We start from the raw sequence: 20,083 nt of genomic DNA, 5'->3' as shown, positions 1-20,083 counted from the left end.
AGACTCCAGGTGGTATTAAATGAACAATACGCCTCGAAAAGTCTATCTTTGCCTTTAATTCTTAATTGGTTAATTAAAGGTTTGAATGTGAACTTGTATGTAACCATGCTGATCGACGGCTGAATAACTGATAACCCTCCAGGTCATATATAGTGGGGTAGCATTCTGTCACCCCTTGGCCTTTCGGCTAGGACTGTAGCTAGCAGTCGGGATGTGGGAGTGTCTGTGCGGTATAGATCTATACGCACAATGCCCGCTCTCCCTCCAGGAGACTCTGGTTACAAAGTGATAGCACAATAAAGTGTCGTATCGAGAAGTAGTATGTCACATTCTATTTATAGTATTCAAATGTTTATGTAGTATATCATAGTGTAGTAATGTTTTCTCTGTACTAGTGTATAGTGTATTCTTTTGTATATCGTATAGCATGTTTTCTTGTATAATGTATAGAGTGTTCTCTTGTAGAGTATAAAGCGAGTATTAACTCATAACTGTACTGACTCTGGTAGGTGTCATTGTAATAGCAGTAGTGAGTAGTAAAACCTTAACTATACCTATTATAGTTAAATAGTAATGAAGCAGGTATGCCTTTGTTACACAAAGGTACTGAACTGAAGTGAAAGCTTTTATATCCAACACACATATATATATATATATATATATATATATATATATATGATATATAACTAAGAATTCAACGACAGTCGGACAAATAACAGGATACCCTAAGTCCACAACCAAACAAGGAACATGAAATAAGGTGAGCTATCAGTCCTAAGTCCTTCAAGTCTTACTTATATAAATATATTAGTGGAGATATGAGTTTGAAAACAATGCAAGTTTAAAAGAGTTTTGGAAACAGTTTTAGTATTTAAAAGTTTAATAAAAGGGTTTTGAAACGCTTGAAAACCATAAATTGGATAGTAACTTGAAAGTAGTAGTAAATCTCCCTGTTTGTTCTAGTCATTAATCACATATGATTAAAGCAATAACTAGAATGTTTCAACTTGTATTCCCCCCCCCCCCCCATAAAAGCATTTGAAATCATTTCAAAGGTTGTTTTTTAAGGGGTATGAACTCACCTGCAGTGAGTGGTTTGGATGGAAGTGCCGAATAGGATGCTAAGTGTCAAGTGAGGACTTGAACACACACACGGATCCTATTAACATGTAATGATACATATATGTATCTAATTAGTCATTTTAATAACTAATTTATCAAGTAAGGACACCCTAATACATGGATAACACTTTGATTTAAGTGTTAGGAGTACATAAGGGTTGCATCTAAGGAGAGTATGGCCTCACATTGGAGTTTACTTCTCATCTGGTAACCCTACATGTGTTTACGGTTTTTGGTCATTTCCCCCATGAGTTTACGGCCGTAAACTCATGGTAATTTGTACCATTGTGTGTTTTAAGGTCTTAAACTCCTCAAGGAAGTGTTCTAGGTTTGTATCAAAGGCTTAGGAAGGGACTAGGGCTCAAAATGGCCCTTCATTGGAGTTTACGGTTCGTGGACCACTCCTTGGAGTTTACGGTCGTAAACCCTTGAGTTTACGGTCGTAAACCCATGAGTTTACGGCCGTAAACTCATGGTCACTCCTACCATTTCGTGATTTGGGGTCTTTAGCTCATGCATGCAAGGTTCTAGTCCAATATCCAAGCCCTAGAAGGTGTTGGGGGCACTTAAACACCACTTGATGGTGTTTACGGTTCAAGGAGATCCCTTGACCGTAAACCCATGTGTTCTTGGGGATTTTTGATGTTTTCTAATGGTTTAGCCAGTATACTAAGCAAACAACTAGATAGGAAGAGTGTACTTACTTATAGGAAGCTTGTAAGAGTGTTTAAGGACCAAAAACACTAGTGTGTGTTCTTGGTGTTCTTGGTGTTTTGAAGAACACTTGAAGATCTAAGTAAAAATGAAAAATTTATGGATGAAATGATGTATAACAACTAGATGAAAGGTTATAACAACAAATCAAGTGAAGAAAAACTTACATTTTTGGAAGATTGGAAGGAGAGTGTTATGATACTTGAGAGAGAAGTTGGGAGTTCTTGAGTTTGAAAGTTGGAGAATGAAGGAATGAAGAGTAAACTCATGCTATATGCATGAGTTCATGGCCAAGAGGAGTTTACGGCCCAAACTCCCCAAGTTTGGCCGTAAACACCTAGTTAGGGTGTTATTTGTTTTATTGTTACATAACACTCCTAAAACATAATTCCTTTTATTTGATCGTTTCATGAATTTATTTTAAAAACACCCAAACGGACTTTAAACCGGCCAAAAATGTACTGAAATGAATTTGACTATTATTTGTAGTGCTTGACTGTAGAGTTTATACAAATGGAAATTTTGGGTTGTCACACAATTGAGACGGCGGTCAGTAGTGGAAAGAAACATGTTTCTAATTATATGGATGACAACGATGATATATGAACCGTTGATGGATCCGAAGTAGTTATAGGTGGATTTAAGGTGTAGTTTAGGAGTATGTTAGATTTGTCGTTAAAAAAAACAAAAAAAAAACAATAAAACAAAGATTCAATAATCACATTAGAGTTTCGCCAATCCAGCTATATTTACTATGAAAAATAGAAAATATTGCATGATGTAGTTTTAAAAATGTACAAATTCATGTAATTATATTGTTACTTTACCGATTCTAACCCCGCAACGCGGGGTTTCTTCTCTAGTTTTTTATAATTTAAAGTAGGATATTTATTGTTTAGATAATTTGATATTAACAAATTCTATCACATCTTTCAGATATTTCATTTTCCCATCACAGTGGAAGATGAACTGTATGTAGAAACTTGCCAAACTTCGCAGCCCCATAATCAAACAAATTCAAAAAAAAATAGCAAGCATCATATGTTGAAGGCTATGGTACTCATACTAAAAACTATATCTAAGGGCTAAGGAAATACCTTTATTTTTCAAAATCTCATCATAATTTGAATGATTATGAATGCAAACATCATCTACTATAACAAATGAAATTACTATTATGATGAAATCATAACGGTTATGTGCATAATAAGATTCTATAAAGGGATTGAATGCAACATTTAACATTTTTTTTAATTGTAATCTTTTATTAAAATCAAATGGCAAAAAATGGAACTAATTTAATTAGTAAATTATGCAAATTATATAGTTTTTAAAATGAAAATAAAAACTTACAATAAAAATATCAAGTTCAAAAAAATATATATAAAACTCATTTAGAAACATTTGAAAATTTATTCTGATGTGAATTTTTTTTTTGTTACAGCCCTAAACACTACAAACATTTGAAAAAAAAATATATTTTTAACAACTTTTTTTTAACAAAAACCCACCTTTAAAAAAAATACTATACATTTGTTATTGTAGTCAAATTAGATAAAAGTAGTTATAGAATTTGGATGACGCCTAATGGTGATAATCTGTTAAATCGGCAATAAAGGTTATAGTGGATGGCAATGATTTTTTTTCTTCAAAATATGGTGTTTTATTAGTAAAAATATAAAATATAATATTTTAATCGGAAAAATAAATGAAATATGATAAGTTGTATGTAGTTTGCAATAAAAACTATTTTCTTATATTTTTGAATTTTATTTTATCAATTTCTAAGGCGAGTAAATCAGGGACACATATATTTTCATAGTATTTCTTTAGTAATCACCCATTGTTCGAAAAAACTTTTTTTTTTGAGAATTATATAAATAAAATAATATATTGATAGTTATGTAAATATCACTTTTAATATATTAAAACAACGAAAACAAAATAGTGAAATACCCGTTCAACAACTTATATACTCTTAATAAGAATACGGAGGCCAATAGAACTCATCATATTTGTCGATGTATTCATCCATGATAAACAATACATATATTTATGTCTAAAATACTCAATTATAATATATATAAGTAATAAATTTGATGTCGAATAAAACAATTCAATATAAACATAAAGCTAATGATCATCTTTAAACATACATATTGTGAGACTAACATATATATTCTATGAACACGAATTAAGCATCATCAAGATTAAACTTTTTTTTCCATCTCACTCGCTCTTCCAAGATAAAGAGATAAATATGGCTCCATTTCTCTTTCTACGATCCAAGTGTCTTCCATAAGATCTAAAAAATAAGTTTGTGCTTCGGCCTTATTGTTATCAGTTGATGTCATGCATTCATCAACATTCAAATAATGGTCTTCCGTTTTACCTATAAGATCGTGTTTTCACAAAGAAACAAACCATTAATCATGTTTATTTGATGTTTTTTCAATTTAATGCAATTAACGACTTAATAGAGAAAATCTAGTCATGTATTAATGTAATATGTTTGAATGCCAAACATATCCGTTACCTTTGTCTTTAATGTCCGTTTTAGGTTTCTTGATGTTTTCAGGGTTATCATTGCTTGTTAGTATCATTTTGTTGACAATGTTTGCCATGTTGATGACTTTTTCCTTAAACTCATGTACCGAACTTTTCATTTGTTCTTCATAGTTTGAGAGACATATGATATTCTTCTCTTGCTCTTGTTCTATAGTTTTCAATTGGTCCTTAAACATTTCTACTTCTGTTAAAGAAAACTTTATAGTTGAGCAAGTCAATAGTGGATTTTTGACTCTTCTCTTGATATTCACTAACAAATCGTATCTTCCTCCTTGAAACCATTCATTCGCATATTCATGACGTTCCCAACTGATCTTTCTGAAACCCTTTGAAACAAACCAAAAGAATAGTTAGAAAACAATCCATTGTAGTGCAAGAAACATTATCAAAATGGAAGTAAAGTTACACATAAATGCACTCAAGCTTTTCCAATTGCAAAATGTCACTAATTCGTGAAAGATTTTATACGCTCCCTTATGACTTATGACATCAAAATAACTTTTCAACTTCAAAATCTGATACGTATAAATGTCATTTCATGTGGGGAATTTGAGAAAAACACTTAAGTTTATTAAAAAAGTACAATATATGGCTAGGATAGGAATACGTTGGTGTTTATGAAAACATTGTTATATAATTTGTATTCCAACATGGGTAAATTTGATTTTAAAACTAAAAAAGTATAGATTTCTAATTTGAGACTTACATATATGTTAAGTTGTGAATTGAAGCTACTAAAATTTGCATGAGTGAAATACATCGGAAGAACTTGACTAGCAAACTCATTAATATCTCGGATGATGAAACTATCACGATTAGGTAGGTTCCATGAAACAAAATTATCGGTTTCTTCTTTCTGTACCATATCATACAGTTTTCGTAAAAACGGAGGTACACGTTGATCATAACCAGCCACACCACCTCTATTGTTATCATTGTGTTTTTTGGTAATTTTTTCAGTCAAATCACTTAAGGTCATAAAACCATCAATATGAGTCACCGATGCCTCACATTGACCATACATTAGTTCAAAATCTTTCTCGATATCAACAAAATCGGTTCCAAGGTTAAAATCAACAAGTTTTCTTTTCCGGCCTTCGAAAAATGTAGATATCAGTTTATGGGAGTTATCTTCAATAATACTTTTCACCTCGGAGAAAGTTTTTCCTATATCATCTTTAAGCCAATGTATTTTCGTTTTGACTTGTTGTTGAGAATGTCTAACTTTTGCAAATAAGGCTTCAAGCTCGTTTGTGGCAACACTAAGTGTTGACATGTTGTTGGTGGCCATATGTGGTTTGTTTCTTCTCTTGATGTGTTTTAGCAAGAGTTGATTCCCTTCTTGGAAATACTCGTGCTCGAACTCCAAATCACCCCCTTCTTTCTTCTTGAAACCCTTTTCAAATTGAATTTAAAGAGTTAGTTTCAACTACATGACTATTCAAATCAATTCAAAATGTTCACAAGGATGGTCTCACACTAGACAATGTGTATCTTTTTTATTTGTCCTCACGAAGAAAGAAAAAATAAAAATAAAAGTTAAGTTCGATCAAATCTACTCAATCTATCTAAGAAAACCAACATTGGTAACTTTCTTTTAGGGTTTTCTTATTATTTGTCTCCACTATTGAGTTTTTTTCTTTTTATTCTGTCACACTTGAAAAAGATTATGCATCTATATACCCCTCCCTATATGTATGTCATTGTAGTAAGGAAAGAAATACTAACATAGTTATTAAGTTGATAAGTGAAGTTATCAAGATGATTGATTTTGAAGTAGCAAGGGAGAATCTCTGATATAAATCGTTCTTCATCAGATATGAGGAATGTGTTAGAAGACGAGCCCCATGATATGATGGAGTTGGTCGCTTTATTATCAACCATTTTGTATAGTTTGCTCAAGAAGTTGGTACATGATAGTTTCAATTTTGTTCGTCCATTGCCGCCGCCGCCACCGCCGCTGCCACCACCACCACCACCGTTGTTTGTTATGTTGTTGAAAGCACTACCACCATGGCTGCCGTCAGAGACCTCCTCTATTGTTCCCATAGGTAGAATCACAATGAGAAGTATCAACACATAGACAGAGTTTATATATATATATATATATATATATATATATATATATATATATATATATATATATATAGAGAGAGAGAGAGAGAGATATATATATATATATGTACCATAAGACATCCCATCACAGCAACTGAAGTGTGACTAATGTGTACAACATTCGATTCCACATGCCACAAGTAATGGTTTGCATGGTTTGATAGAATAAAAAAGTAACTAAATGATTGAACCATATAATTTTTTAATTTAATTCGTATATCAATTATAAGTTATAACTAATCATTTTTTCTTAAAGCATAAAAAGTTAATATATAACAAAACCTTATTAAACAAAATTAAGATTATACTAGAAGTTTTTTGTATTCAACCTTTTTAGAAATAGTCAAATATTAGTATTACTTAAGAATCACATAAATAAAAATAAATTTTATTACAACTTTTTAACTAATTAGAAATAATAGTTACCAAAAAGAAAGATCATAATAATATCCTTACGAGCAAAATCAATTAATATTCTTTCCACATTTTTTTACTTGGGCTCTTATATTAATTAAACTATTTATTATTTATGTTTTGAATTTGATGAAAACCTTTTACATGAGGATTGAGAAGGTACAGGCAACAGAGTTATGGGCGGAATATTATTACGCCACATGATAAAACATGCAATCTTCACTCCACTTTGACTTGGTCAAAACATTACAAGTCAATAAACAACAAGTACAAGCGACAATAGCATGTAAGCATAACAAAGGTAGTTGTTTGTATAATTGTATTTGGAATAAAACAGGTCAGGTAAAAAAAATAAGTGTATGCCAGGAAAACATTGTTTCCGTTATTTAAACAAAACAAAAACAAAAAGGTAATAATAGATGAAGAAGAATTATGATTTTCTGTAAACAAAAAAATAATAATAAATTGGCGTACAAAATTGGAAGAACTCTATGATGTGTTTGGTATTATATTTGACTCGAGTCTCGGCCGAATATGAAGCGTCTCATCCAATCGGACACCACTAGCGACCTTGTACGCCAACTCACTTGCTTGCTGTTCAATTTCAATTTTCAAATACAAAATAAAATTAAAATAACATAAATAATTACTAGTAATTAATTAATTATAATAAGTAGGTACCTTGCATAGACAGAATACCAGAGCCACTGAGTGCTGTGGCCAATGGAAACCCAATCCCCAGGGAGTTGTGCTGCTGTTTGTTCTCCTCCTAATGGAGCAAATTGGCCAAGGTGCTTGTATCTACACAAACAACCAATAAATTCACATCATATTATATTTCTGCTAAAACAATATGTATATATTTTTTTAAAATTAAAATGTTATTGGAGTTGAATTTATGCCTGAAAGGACGAAACCGATGGCGTCCCGACTCTCGGAAACGGAGAGGACCTTCCGGATGTTTCTCGCACTCGTCCATGCGGTTAAAGCAATCCGCAAGGTATGACCCCTGTTGAGCTGCAACCTGCAAACCAATTCTCATTAAGTTAAGTGTTGTCTGGATAAATGATGGTTATAAAATATCTGAGAAAATAACAAATAGATTAAAAAAAATAATAATAATAACTAGATGGAAATTTTATAAAACATTATTACTAGTTACTAAGACTTTCGTAAAAAATAAACACTTAATGTTGCGTTTAGTGAAACATAAAGCTTATTGCAATGTAGTGTTTGGTGAGACCATTAAAGTCATTTGATGTCATTTTACATTTTCCATCTAGCTGATAACTGATAAGCTAGTTGCTATCAGCTATCAGCTAGCTTTTCAGGAAGTCTGTCAAACAGAGCCTACATGTGGTGGAATGGTTTTACCTGGGCGGTTGCTGGAAGATTCTTCATTTGAGAATCTACTTGAGATAGGGCGGATTTAAATTCTTCAACATTGAGTGCAATTGATTCTTTTGCAACATCGCCCTTGGATTCCTTTAGTAAATCAACAAGATTGCTCATTTTCTTGTTCTTTAGATAAAGTTGCACTTGAGGATACCTGATAGATAGTGTTGTAAAAAAAAAAAACATTTGTGTGTGAATGAATAATGAATGAAGTGTGCAACAATACCTGTCACAGATGTCATCAAGGGCTTCTTGAAATTCTTTAACTGTAAGGGTTCCAGAGTTGTCCTTGTCAGCCTTTTTAAATATAGACGAAATATCCTCCTGCAAAAAAAAAATGGTTCCAAGTTAAAAATTACCACAAGTGTCATTCCCATGCTTATGGGATCCTATTGAATTTTGTTTTATTAAAAAGGTACCATGACTTTGCGTTGGTTGATTGTGGCACAATCGCCAAGAGCATATATGCTGTTGGTTCCTTCAACTCTAAGCCATTCATCAGTTGCTAATACACGTCGATTTGCCTAAACAACAGAAAAAGCATCTTATTAAAATGTCAAGAAATGGACAATACAACCTATTTTGATAAAGAAGAGAAAAATACAAACCTGACCAATTTGCTTCATGAAATCCATGACAACAGGGCGAGTTGCAATACCTGTTGACCAGACAGCCATCCCGTAAGGTATTGTAGAGATTTTTCCAGTTTTGATTTCTTTTGTTGAAATTTCTTTATCTGTCACCTTCACCACCATTGATCCTGTTCTCAAATCGATTCCATCTCTATGGAACTTTTCTTCTGCGAAAGCTGTAATTCTTTTGTCAAACCTAGAACAACCAAAAAAGTCGAAATACAAAAAACCTAAATGCCCTCTTCATCAAAAATAGCCCTAAAACAGTGTAGAAAAGGTTTAGTTACATGTTGAGAATATGGTCGGTTGCCTCAAGAAGTGATATTTTGACCAAATCTTTAACAGCTGGATACAATCTCACCAAATCCTCAGACACAAAATCATGAAGCTCAGCTGCAAATTCCACACCGGTGGGCCCACCACCAACAACAACAAACTGAAGCATCCTTTTTCTCTCATCTTCACTTACGTTTGGTAGGCTTGCCTTTTCAAAGCAATCGATCACACTCCTCCGGATCTTCAGAGCATCTTCAACTTCCTGAAATAACACAAACTAATGAGATAAAGAAATGTAATAGAAATCGAATAAATGTTCGTTTGAACTTTTTAACTCTACTCTATTTACATTATTTAATAATAATAATAAATGAATTTGATTAGTTACAAATATGAAAAATTAAGATGAGCCAGAAAGAGTTAGTTACCTTCAAGTAGAGGCAGTTTTCTTCGACACCAGGAGTGTTGAAGGTATTAACACGGGCTCCCATGGCAACAACAAGGTAATCATAATCAACAATGAATTCTTCTTTCTCATCTTGAGTTGAACGACAATATACTTTCTTATTTTTTGCATCAATCTTGTAACATTCAGCTTCCAAGAAATTAACATTTACATTCTTCTGTTACATATTAAAACAGCCATTAATCAGTACCCAATAAGCAAATATTATATATATCAATCAATGGAACAAAATTTTCAATTTTAAATTTTCTTGATCCCACCCAAAAAGATAGAACATAAACTTTCTCTTGAAATCTCATATGTGGAAAAAAAAAAAATTCCCTTTCTCATCCTCATCATCAAAAAGACGAAAATAGCCCTAGAAATTTTCATATTGATGCCAATGGGACAAAATTTTCAATTTTCTTTATTCCTCCAAAAAAGGTGGAACATAAACTTTCTCAAGAAATCTCATCTGTGGGAAAAGACATAAATTCTCTTTCTCATTCTCGTCCTCAAAAAGACGAAAATAGCCCTAGAAATTTTCATATTGATGTAAATGGGACAAAATTTTCAATTTTCTTTATCCAGCCCAAAAAGATAGAACAAGAACTTTTGCTCTTGAAAACTCGTCTGTGAAAAAAGACATAAATGCCCATTTTCATCCATGTCATCAAAAAGACGAAAATATCCCTAGAAATTTTCATATTGATGTAAATGGGACAAAATTTTCAATTTTCTTTATCCCGCCCACATAGATAGAACATAAACGTTTGCTCTTGAAAACTCGTCTGTGAAAAAAGACATAAATGCCCATTTTCATCCATGTCATAAAAAAGACGAAAATAGCCCTAGAAATTTTTTGTCCAACCGCAACACAGTAGGAATGGACTCGACTGGAAGGAAGTGGAAAAACTTTCTAGGGCTATTTTAGATGATGATGATGATGATGATGATGAGAGGGGTATTTACGTCTTTTGCAAAAACACCATATAACAAATTCAGTTACCTTTTTGACAATGTTGCGAATGGGTTCGACAACACTTCTAGCTTCCACAGTGCCAACTGTGACACTTGGTAGTAAAGGTGTGAAAGCAAAGTAATTTCTAGGTGAAACCACTTGAACATCGTATGAAGAATTCTTCAAATTTTTCAAGAAACTTGTTCCAGCCCAACCAGTTCCAAGTACCACTACCCTTTTTTTCTTGTTACCTGTCTCGGGTAATTCATCAATCTTTGGACTACTACTTAATATGTTTCCCTCTGAATAAGCAACAAGACCTCCACCACTACAAAGTTACATATATGAAAAGCTATAAGTTTGTGTACATAATAAACAAATCAAAGAAAGTAGAGTTTTAAAGTTTAATATCTAGATAAAGAATAAAAAATGGATGTACAATGTTGTAACAGAAAGAAATGAAAATAGGATGTTATAAATTATAATGAATGATTAACTGAAAGTATGTTCCTAAAGAAAACAAGAGAAAACAGGGGAGATGAGTGAACAAAAGTGATGAGCTTTTGCCAAAAGCTGATATTAGAACCTGAAATGAGTGAACAAAAGTGGGTTTTTGCTGCTGTAGAAAACAAGGAAAAGGTAATCATCTAGCAAATTTATCACATACTCCTTAAATCAAGGAAAGAGAGGGGGGTGTTATCCCTTGAAGAAAAAAGTCAGATCTGGAAAGAGAAGCATGGCCAAAATGATTTTTTTTTAAACTTTTCTGACTTTTATAGGTTTAATCATCACAAAAGCTGTTAACTAACTAAATTATATAGTGGATTGTGGTCTGTTTCTTGGGAGTTGTTAATTCAGAAATTCTCCATTAAGAACACCATAATGTACATTAGAGAATCCTTCCATTATATTATCGGCATCAATTCCTCAAGTTTGACTCTTTCTTACATAATGGTTTCATATCAAACTTGAATCCTAAATCAGTATTATCATCAAGCAAGTTTTTTACTTTAATGATTCAATCTTATATGATGCCATTACTTGATAACTGCTTCGTTGAATCCTGTTAGATGCTTAATTTGTTCCACATTTTTTTCTCGTTTTCCATTACAAAACAATCAGAACTAACAGGAGCCATCAACCTAAACTAACCACCTGCAAGATCAAATCAACCTCTACAGAAATTGATAAAAACTACCACACGATTCTGAAGATTTGCTATAATCAATAATACATCTCAAAATCTCGGTTAAAATTTCAAAAACGTTACATCTTATGAGCATCACATCTACTTCACACCGAATCCAGATCTAATCGACTTCAAATCAACGTTTAACCAAATAAAGCAGCATTCACAACAATCAGATTGAAGTTCGTTCATTAAAAAAAACAAACAAACAAACAAGCATTGGCGTTACCTGACGGCGAAAACCACGAGAAATCTCGAGAGAGAAGGATGTTGACGAAACGTTTGAGAAAACCTCTCGTAGATATTCGAACTCTTCATTTTTGCTCCAAATATAGCAAAAACTCAGAATTCAGATCTGCAAAACAACATCAATAACAGCAACATGGATCAAACATCGATGATAGTTGATAAGTCATTCGTCATATACATAATCAAACATGAACGAAGTTCTTACTTTTTTTTTAGAGAGAGAAAAAGATGTAAGATAGTTGCCAAAAATATGGGAGGGGAATGAAAAATGGTGAGGGGTTTTAGGGAGTTTTTGGCGTTGGGAGAACGCGAATCTTCTAGATGACTTGGAAAGCAAGATTTTGGTTGTCACCAGGATTTCCGGAGGAGCAATGTTTCGGCCGTCAGTTAGGTGTCGGGACGTGGCACGTGTTCAGCACTTTTTTCGTTGAAAATTGAAAATTATTATTTAACTTTGACTAGCCCTTTGTCAAAGGTGAAAAGTTATACAAATATCTCCGGGTCTACTTTGTATTGTGGGAAGAGACGTCTCAAATTTAATTATCAATTTTATTATAATTTTTAGAAATCTTCGGAGATAAAAGTCAGGGCTTGGGACACGACAAAAATACACGAAATGAAACGAAATTTGGACAAAACTGAAATTTGAATTCGTGTTCTTGTTAACTATAAAAAACACGATGTCGTGTCGTGTTCAAAATTCGACACGAAATTGACACGATTTAGCAGTTTTTTATCGTTTTTCGTGTTATATTTGATAAATTATTCATTAAATAAAATAGTTTTTAGTATATGTTATATTTGTCGTGTCGTGTCGTGTTTGTCGTTTTTTAATTCGTTCGTTTTCATGTTAGTTAGAAAAAACACGACATCGTGTGGTATCGTGTTCGTGTTACATAAAACCTTGTCGTGTCGTGTCGTGTCAGACAGAAACACGAAACGATAGCACGATTTGTCACCCCTATATATAATAAAGTTTAATGAGTTCAATCTCAAAAATAAAAATATACCAACTCTGGCATTTAAAAAAAATTGAAAAATTCTAATATTTTAGTCCAATTTATGAAAAAATCTCAAATTAAATTTTGTTCGCAGAAAAACATAAAATACCGTCTAAAATTTCAAAAAAAAAAAAAAACATTTTTTGGCTGGTTTCGTAGATTTAGCCGATATTTTGTCATTTTTTGCTAGTTTTGTCAAAATATTGAGACTTTTTTTGAAAATTACCCAATAACCAAATATTTAGACTTTTTTTTAAAATTACCATGAAATTAATAGATATTATTATTAACAAATCATTTATAAACATAACAAATATTTTTTTCTTATAAGCTAAGAAAATACATTTGTTGCTAATTTTTAAAAATAAAATGGTGGACTGAGTATTCTTCTATTGTTTGTTGACCACTTCAAACTCACTAGGTGCCTCATATGTATTGTGGTGGGTGTCATGGTGAGATGTATTATGTATGTTTCTCCAATTAAATACAAGAGTTGATAATATTTATTAATAATCAAATTACTTAATAAATAATCAATAAATGTCTACTTACTATAATGTGTGATGTTATAGGATCACATGTGATATGTTATTAAAAATATCATTACATAATAATTCTTGAACATATAGATCTTTCATTATGTTCTTTAACCTAACTACCACCTAATCTCGATATATTACTTGGTAACAACCATCGAATTACACATATCTATTGAGAGTGAAAAGTGAACTTTGAATGAAAATTTAAATAGATAAGCACTCTTCACCTGTTTCCATATAAACTATCATTCATGGTCCACTTTTCACATTCGATATATGTGTGTTAGTCGATTGTTGTTACCAGGTGATGTATGGATGTTTGTCACAGCTGACATTTTAGCCAGGAAATTCTATGATCATGTAAACGTCATCTATGATAATATTTGTAACTCTAACTTGATATCATGCACTATGTTCATTCTATGACAACAAACTTAGTCAAGATCCACAATTGTAATTCAAAACTCTATGCAAAACATTTCAGAAAGTCAATTGGGAGTTGAAAACCCTAAAAATCCCGGTTCAAGTTCTTTATGGACTAGGATTTTCTTATTGGGTCTAATGGACCAATAAGCATTCAATTCGACTATTTTGGGCTTAGAAACCCTAATTGGGTTCAAAACGGACCCACATTCATAAAACTTAACATTTTGGACCATTTAGGCCTAGAATGATTTATACTAACACTAATGGGCCTTATTGGGCCATAAATGAATTAATTAGCCCTAATAGACCATAAACCCCTTCCTTTATACCATAATGGGTCGTAAACCACCTTAAGAGCCCAATGGACCGAAAAATAATACTGGGCCTATGAAATTCGAACAAAGCCAAGAGTTTGAACCCAAAAACCATTCTTCCTTCATTCCATTTGGCCATTCTCGGCCCATGTGTAAAAAAAAAAAAAAAAAAAAAAAAAAAAAAGAGAGAGAGAGAGAGATTAAGGGAGGATTAAGGAGAATATGACAACTCAAGATTACCCACCATGCATCTAAGTATTATCATTCATACATCCATGCAAAAATATCATGTATCTAGGCAACTCTTATCATTCCTTTCATAAGACAAACCCCTCTTCTTCTCCCCTCTTATCCTCTCGGCCCAAAAGAACACCAACACCCATACTTCCACTTTCAAACCTTCTCAAAATATCATCTCAAAAACTCTTCCTTCTTCCATCAAAATTTCAAGATTGTGGGTGCTTTCAAGAGGATTCTTCACCAATATCATCATCCTTGGTAAGTTTTGCTTAGATCCATGGATTAGCTTCTTGATTTCTTCAAAAATCTCCTCTTAACTCATGTCATTTTGTGAATCATGCATCTTAGAACCATCTAAGTTCTAAAGTCCTTCAAGAAGCTTGCTAGGACCAAAATCTCTTCACATCTTCACCAAAAACCGAGAACAACAAATCAATGTGAGTTCATACCCCCTTGTTTTCGGTTTTTATATGTTTTTGGGGGAGAATACAAGTGTTTATGTTTAGATCTATGTATTTATGCATGTTATGTGTGATTTTCTTGGTTTATGTTGTGAATATGTGATAAATCTTGATGAATCTCGAAAAATCTAACAAAAATGGGTGAGATTCATAAACTAGATACTCTAGTCATCATACTACAAAGAATAAAAGTGCTATACATGCTTAAGATGTGAAAAACAAAACAAAAATCTTGTATAAGGATTATTCTTGACAAATAAACGAAAGTTGAGAAAATTGTGTCACTTTCGGTTTTATAAGGATTAAAAAGGTCACATTTGTATAAAAATGAGTTTTCATAATAATCATACTTTTCAAAGGGCCAAAAGTGTAAAATTTAGCATAATGGGCCTCAATTTGGGCCTTACGGCTTTTTGGGCCCAAATTGCAAAAATATCAATTTTTAGGGATTAAAATGTTATTTAATCAAAACTTGAGCCAAAAATGAAATAAACAAAAATAAGGGCTGAAAATGACTCTTATTTCAAAATTGGGCCAAAAATGTTAATTTTATAAAAATTGGGCCGAAAATGTCATTTTATTCAAATAGGGGCTGAAAATGTAATTTTCTGCAAAAATGGGCTGAAAATGTCAATATATGTATTTTTGGGCCAAATCCGTCAATTACTAAACATTTGGGGCCAAAATATAAATTTTTATAAATTAATGGGCTAAAATGTTATTTTTAATTAAAATAGACCAAAAATGACATTTTATGTAAAAATAAGCCTTTAAATGTTCAAATTAGTTCTTAAGGGACACAAAGTGTAATTTTTATTAAACACGAGTTCAAATTATAGAATTTTTATGTAACGAGCTAAAAATATCATTATAACAAAACACTGGACTTTTTATAACATTATGGATAAATGTTTCGACTAAATGAACTATACAATAACAAACAAACGAAATACAACAACGGTACGACTATTGGGCCTAGTACTCACTATACATGCTTATTGGGCCTTTGCGATCCATTTGCATGTTTATTGGGCCCAATATAATCATTTCATGTCTATTGGGCCTTCGCGATCCAATTACATGCTTAATGAGCCTAAATTAACCTTTACATGTTATTGGGCCTTAGTGGTCATTTACATGCTAAATTAGTCTGGAATAATTCATCATATGCTTAATGAGCTTTAACGTGTCCATTTGCATACTTAACAAGCCTGGAAAATAACTTACATGTCTAATAAGCCACAGTTGTCTTTTTTTTTCATGTTTGTTGGGCCTTATCCTTTCACATTCATGTATCATCTGGTGTTCGTAATTCTAAATACATATAACGTTATACATATTCATGTGGCAATGATTGGGATCTAGTGAGACTTGTCGGTTGACACCATTGAGTGTATGGTCGTAGCCTGTAGTTATAATCAGAGTCTCCTGGAGGGAGAGCGAGAGTTTGTTGATAGATCTATACGGGGGTGACTCCCCCACACCTGAGCTGTTTGCTACAGTTAGACTAGGCCAGTCTAGGGTGACAAAACCTTGATCAAAATCTGGCGGTTGGAAAAATGTCAAGACAGACGAATCAGTCACTATCATGCATGGTTATAACGACTCATATAGAGATCCATTACCATCACAACATTACGGAAATCAAAACTCGTAAATCATATTGATACAAAACAAATCATACGATAATGCAAGGACCGCAACATTTTTATAAATCAGAAAATATCGGATTTTATGGGGAAATACTATCATTCAATTACCTTCTACTCACAACAGAAAGAATGCAAAGAAATTTGGACTGCATACTTATACATGTTTTTACTATGAAATTCACACATGCATCTATACTCGGTTTTCACATCATTTTTCAGACTTTTTACAGAAAATATCGGATTTTCTGGGTTTTACAAACAATACAATGACTTTCATTCAAACATGCTTATGAACTCACCAACATTATATATGTTGGCCGTTTTCAAAATAACTTGTATTCTCAGGTAATCGTTAAGCGGGGAAACTTTCAAGTGTAGGAATTTATTTTGTGTAATGTCAATCATCGTACAATTAATATTTTGGGAATATATAATCTAAGACAAATATGAAATGTTTGGTGATGATTGTGTTATGTTTCATGTATATTCATTGTGATGATATTTCAATTGATGGTCACACGAGCCCCCGGACGATTCCGTCGTCTGGTTCGGGGTGTGACAATGTTGGGTGGTAGTTAGGTTAAAAAACATAAAAGAAACACCAACACCAGAGGAAAATTTTACATAATACATCTCACTGTAACACCCACAACCATACATAGGAGGAACGTAGAGAGTTTCAAGTGGTCAACAAACAATAGAGACGTACTTAGCCCATCATTATATTCCTAGAAACTAGCAACAAATGTATTCTCTTTGTTTAACTATAATAAAAACATTTGTTACGTTTATAAATGACTAGGTGAATCTTCGCGTGTTGCGCATAATAGCAATTATGTTGTTAAAATATGTTAGAATTTAAGATTTACATATGTTTTTATGTCATTTTCCATATCATCACCAGAGACTTTTATAAACACATCTTTGTCAATGAAAATAATTAATTTTTGATGATATGATATTTTGTGTAATATATCTGATCGTAAAACACAACGGATGTGTTATATTAATGTTATGGTGAAGATCAGAAAATTGATATATTTTATTGAGAATACATGCCCAAAATGTAACATCCCAAAATTCAAGACCAAAAATTTTGTTTTTAATTAAGTTATTATAAAACCAACAGTATAAAAACATTCGTAATAACATCACATGTCAAGACCAAAGTGTCACTAATCAAAACATGTTATCATAAAATAATATCAGAGTGTAATCCCAAAGATCTCATGTGCGGAAAATCATAGTGTGATGCGCTGCGATCGCCGACTCCTTTCCTTTGAAAACAAAGTACCTGAAACCAAAACTGAAAACCGTAAGCACGAAGCTTAGTGAGTTCCCCCATCATACCACATACCACATAATGCCTATCCCTCGATATCTTCCAACCGGTATCTGTCTGGCATAACTGGGAGCTGGGCTCCCCATCGGTATCTTTCAACCGGTAACCGGGAGCTAACATCCCCTTCGCTATCTTTCAACCGGTAACCGGGAGCTAACCTCCCCTTCAGTATCTTTCAACCGGTAACCGGGAGCTAACCTCCCCTTCGATATCTTTCAACCGGTACCGGGAGTTGACCTCCCATTCGGTATCTTTCAACCGGTAACTAGGGACTATTTCACCCCTACTACTATCACATAATAACATGTCATAAACATAATGATCCCATAATAACATTACATAAACATACTGATCACATAATAACATATCATAAACATACTGATCACATAATAACATATCATAAACATACTGCTAGGCATGCATGGGTTCTGCCTACCCCTTCGGTATCTTTCAACCGGTAATTGTCTTCGGTATCTTTCAACCGATAACTGGGGACTACTTCACCCCCTACCACTATCAAATAATAACATATCATGATCATACTGCTAGGCATGCATGGGTACTGTCTACCCCTTCGGTATCTTTCAACCGGTAACTGGGGACTACATCACCCCTACTACTACTAACACATATTTCATAACATCCTAGCACATAAAGCATATCAGATAGTGGCAAACCAGATAATTATCACAAATACAATCATCTCAAACATAATCGCCTACTGGTGGGCCGACATTGGTGCCTTAGACCCACCCCTACTGGAAGGTAACTCACCTCACACTGTTGAAGTCCCGTAGACAAAACTTTAGTTGCTGGATGACAGGTTCTCGAACTGTCAATCATCAAAATAACACCCAATTAATAATTGGGTTCCAACACATAACCATAAGCACATCCTTGGGGTAAGTACTACTTTACCCCTAACTTAACTTTATTCAAGCCCAAGGCCTAACAAAGGCCCAAAAGTCAACTATGAGTCAAAGCCCAACATATGGCCCAATCTTCCAAATTGGGCCCAAACCTTTACATGGTCTTACTCTAAGGCCCAACTATTTAGTCCAGTCCAAACATTTGGCATTTCTAATGGCCCAATATATCATAATCATAAAGGCCCAATTATGGCCCAATTTTCCAAATTGGGCCCAAACCCCTCACATGGGCCTTACCCTAAAGCCCATTAAATTATTCTAGTCCATTTGCTTGTTCTTAGATGGCCTATTATTAGCCCAATCACCAACTCCCAAAAGGAAGGCCCAACTCAAAGCCCAAGTGAAATTAGGGTTTCACGTAAAATAACAATTAGGGTTAAGTGTTTCTCACTTAACCCATTAAGGACTTAATCCATTAAGTCCCTCGGTGTGATTAGGTGTAATTCACAAATTCATTCCAATGCCCCATGTAACACCCCGTTTCTGGTACGTATTTAATTCATTAAACGTCATTTTATAAGATCTACTCGACGAGTTGTAGCCCTAACTCGTCGAGTAGATGTCAGGTTTGGACGCGGGTTTAAGTGACCTACTCGGCGAGTCCACGCCTTGACTCGACGAGTAGGCCAGTCTAGGGGAAACCCTAATATTTAGGGTTTGCACCCTATTTAAGCAACATTATGGGCCTCTTGTCCAGCCTCCATCACCTCAAGAACATTTATCCCGAAACCCTAATCCTCCATAAGTGGTCTTGAGCTTCTTTGGTGGTTTTGAGAGTTGTTTGGTGTATTTTGAAGCTAGGGAAAGAGTTGGAAGGTAGAAGATTCAAGGGAGAAAGAGTAGATCCAAGAACAACATAAGTTTCTGTTCACTTTCTGGTAATCAAGCTTTAAACTTGACTTGTAGTTTCTTAGATCTTCTTGTTGCCATTTTTTTTGAAGTTTTGGGTCCAAGAAGCTTGATCCTTGGGACTTGGACGTCCCAAGTCGATTTACACTCAGATATGGAACCTTGGAGGGTCCTCATGGCATAAAGATGCCATCTTTATGGCCATGAGAACCCCAAGAATGAAATAAACCCCATTTTTGGTCCTTTGAGC

At 33.5% G+C, this 20,083-nt stretch overlaps 2 protein-coding genes across 2 annotated transcripts; both read right to left on the bottom strand.

Moving 5' to 3' along the window:
- Positions 1 to 4,046: 4,046 nt before the first annotated feature.
- LOC145130666 (uncharacterized) lies at positions 4,047 to 5,948 on the bottom strand. The gene is made up of 3 exons (XM_079065439.1): positions 5,111 to 5,948; positions 4,373 to 4,730; positions 4,047 to 4,228 (listed from the first exon to the last, which is right to left on the bottom strand). The coding sequence occupies exons 1-3, from the start codon at positions 5,693 to 5,695 to the stop codon at positions 4,047 to 4,049; spliced, it is 1,125 nt and encodes a 374-aa protein (XP_078921565.1). The 5' UTR covers positions 5,696 to 5,948.
- Positions 5,949 to 7,134: 1,186 nt separating this feature from the next.
- LOC145167417 (external alternative NAD(P)H-ubiquinone oxidoreductase B2, mitochondrial-like) lies at positions 7,135 to 12,393 on the bottom strand. Its single transcript, XM_079086625.1, has 12 exons — positions 12,286 to 12,393; positions 12,061 to 12,186; positions 10,691 to 10,970; positions 9,665 to 9,859; positions 9,248 to 9,498; positions 8,937 to 9,156; positions 8,748 to 8,852; positions 8,555 to 8,652; positions 8,308 to 8,482; positions 7,836 to 7,957; positions 7,615 to 7,734; positions 7,135 to 7,527 (listed from the first exon to the last, which is right to left on the bottom strand). Exons 2-12 carry the CDS (start codon positions 12,147 to 12,149, stop codon positions 7,440 to 7,442), a joined length of 1,743 nt encoding a protein of 580 aa, XP_078942751.1. The 5' UTR covers positions 12,150 to 12,186; positions 12,286 to 12,393; the 3' UTR covers positions 7,135 to 7,439.
- Positions 12,394 to 20,083: the final 7,690 nt, after the last annotated feature.

The sequence above is a fragment of the Lactuca virosa genome, chromosome 1, assembly GCF_052849685.1.
Source record: "Lactuca virosa cultivar CGN04683 chromosome 1, Lactuca_virosa_CGN04683_v6, whole genome shotgun sequence".
In the NCBI taxonomy this organism is placed as follows: domain Eukaryota; kingdom Viridiplantae; phylum Streptophyta; class Magnoliopsida; order Asterales; family Asteraceae; genus Lactuca; species Lactuca virosa.
Note: the sequence above shows the minus strand (reverse complement) of the source record. Positions and strands in the feature narration are given on the sequence as shown.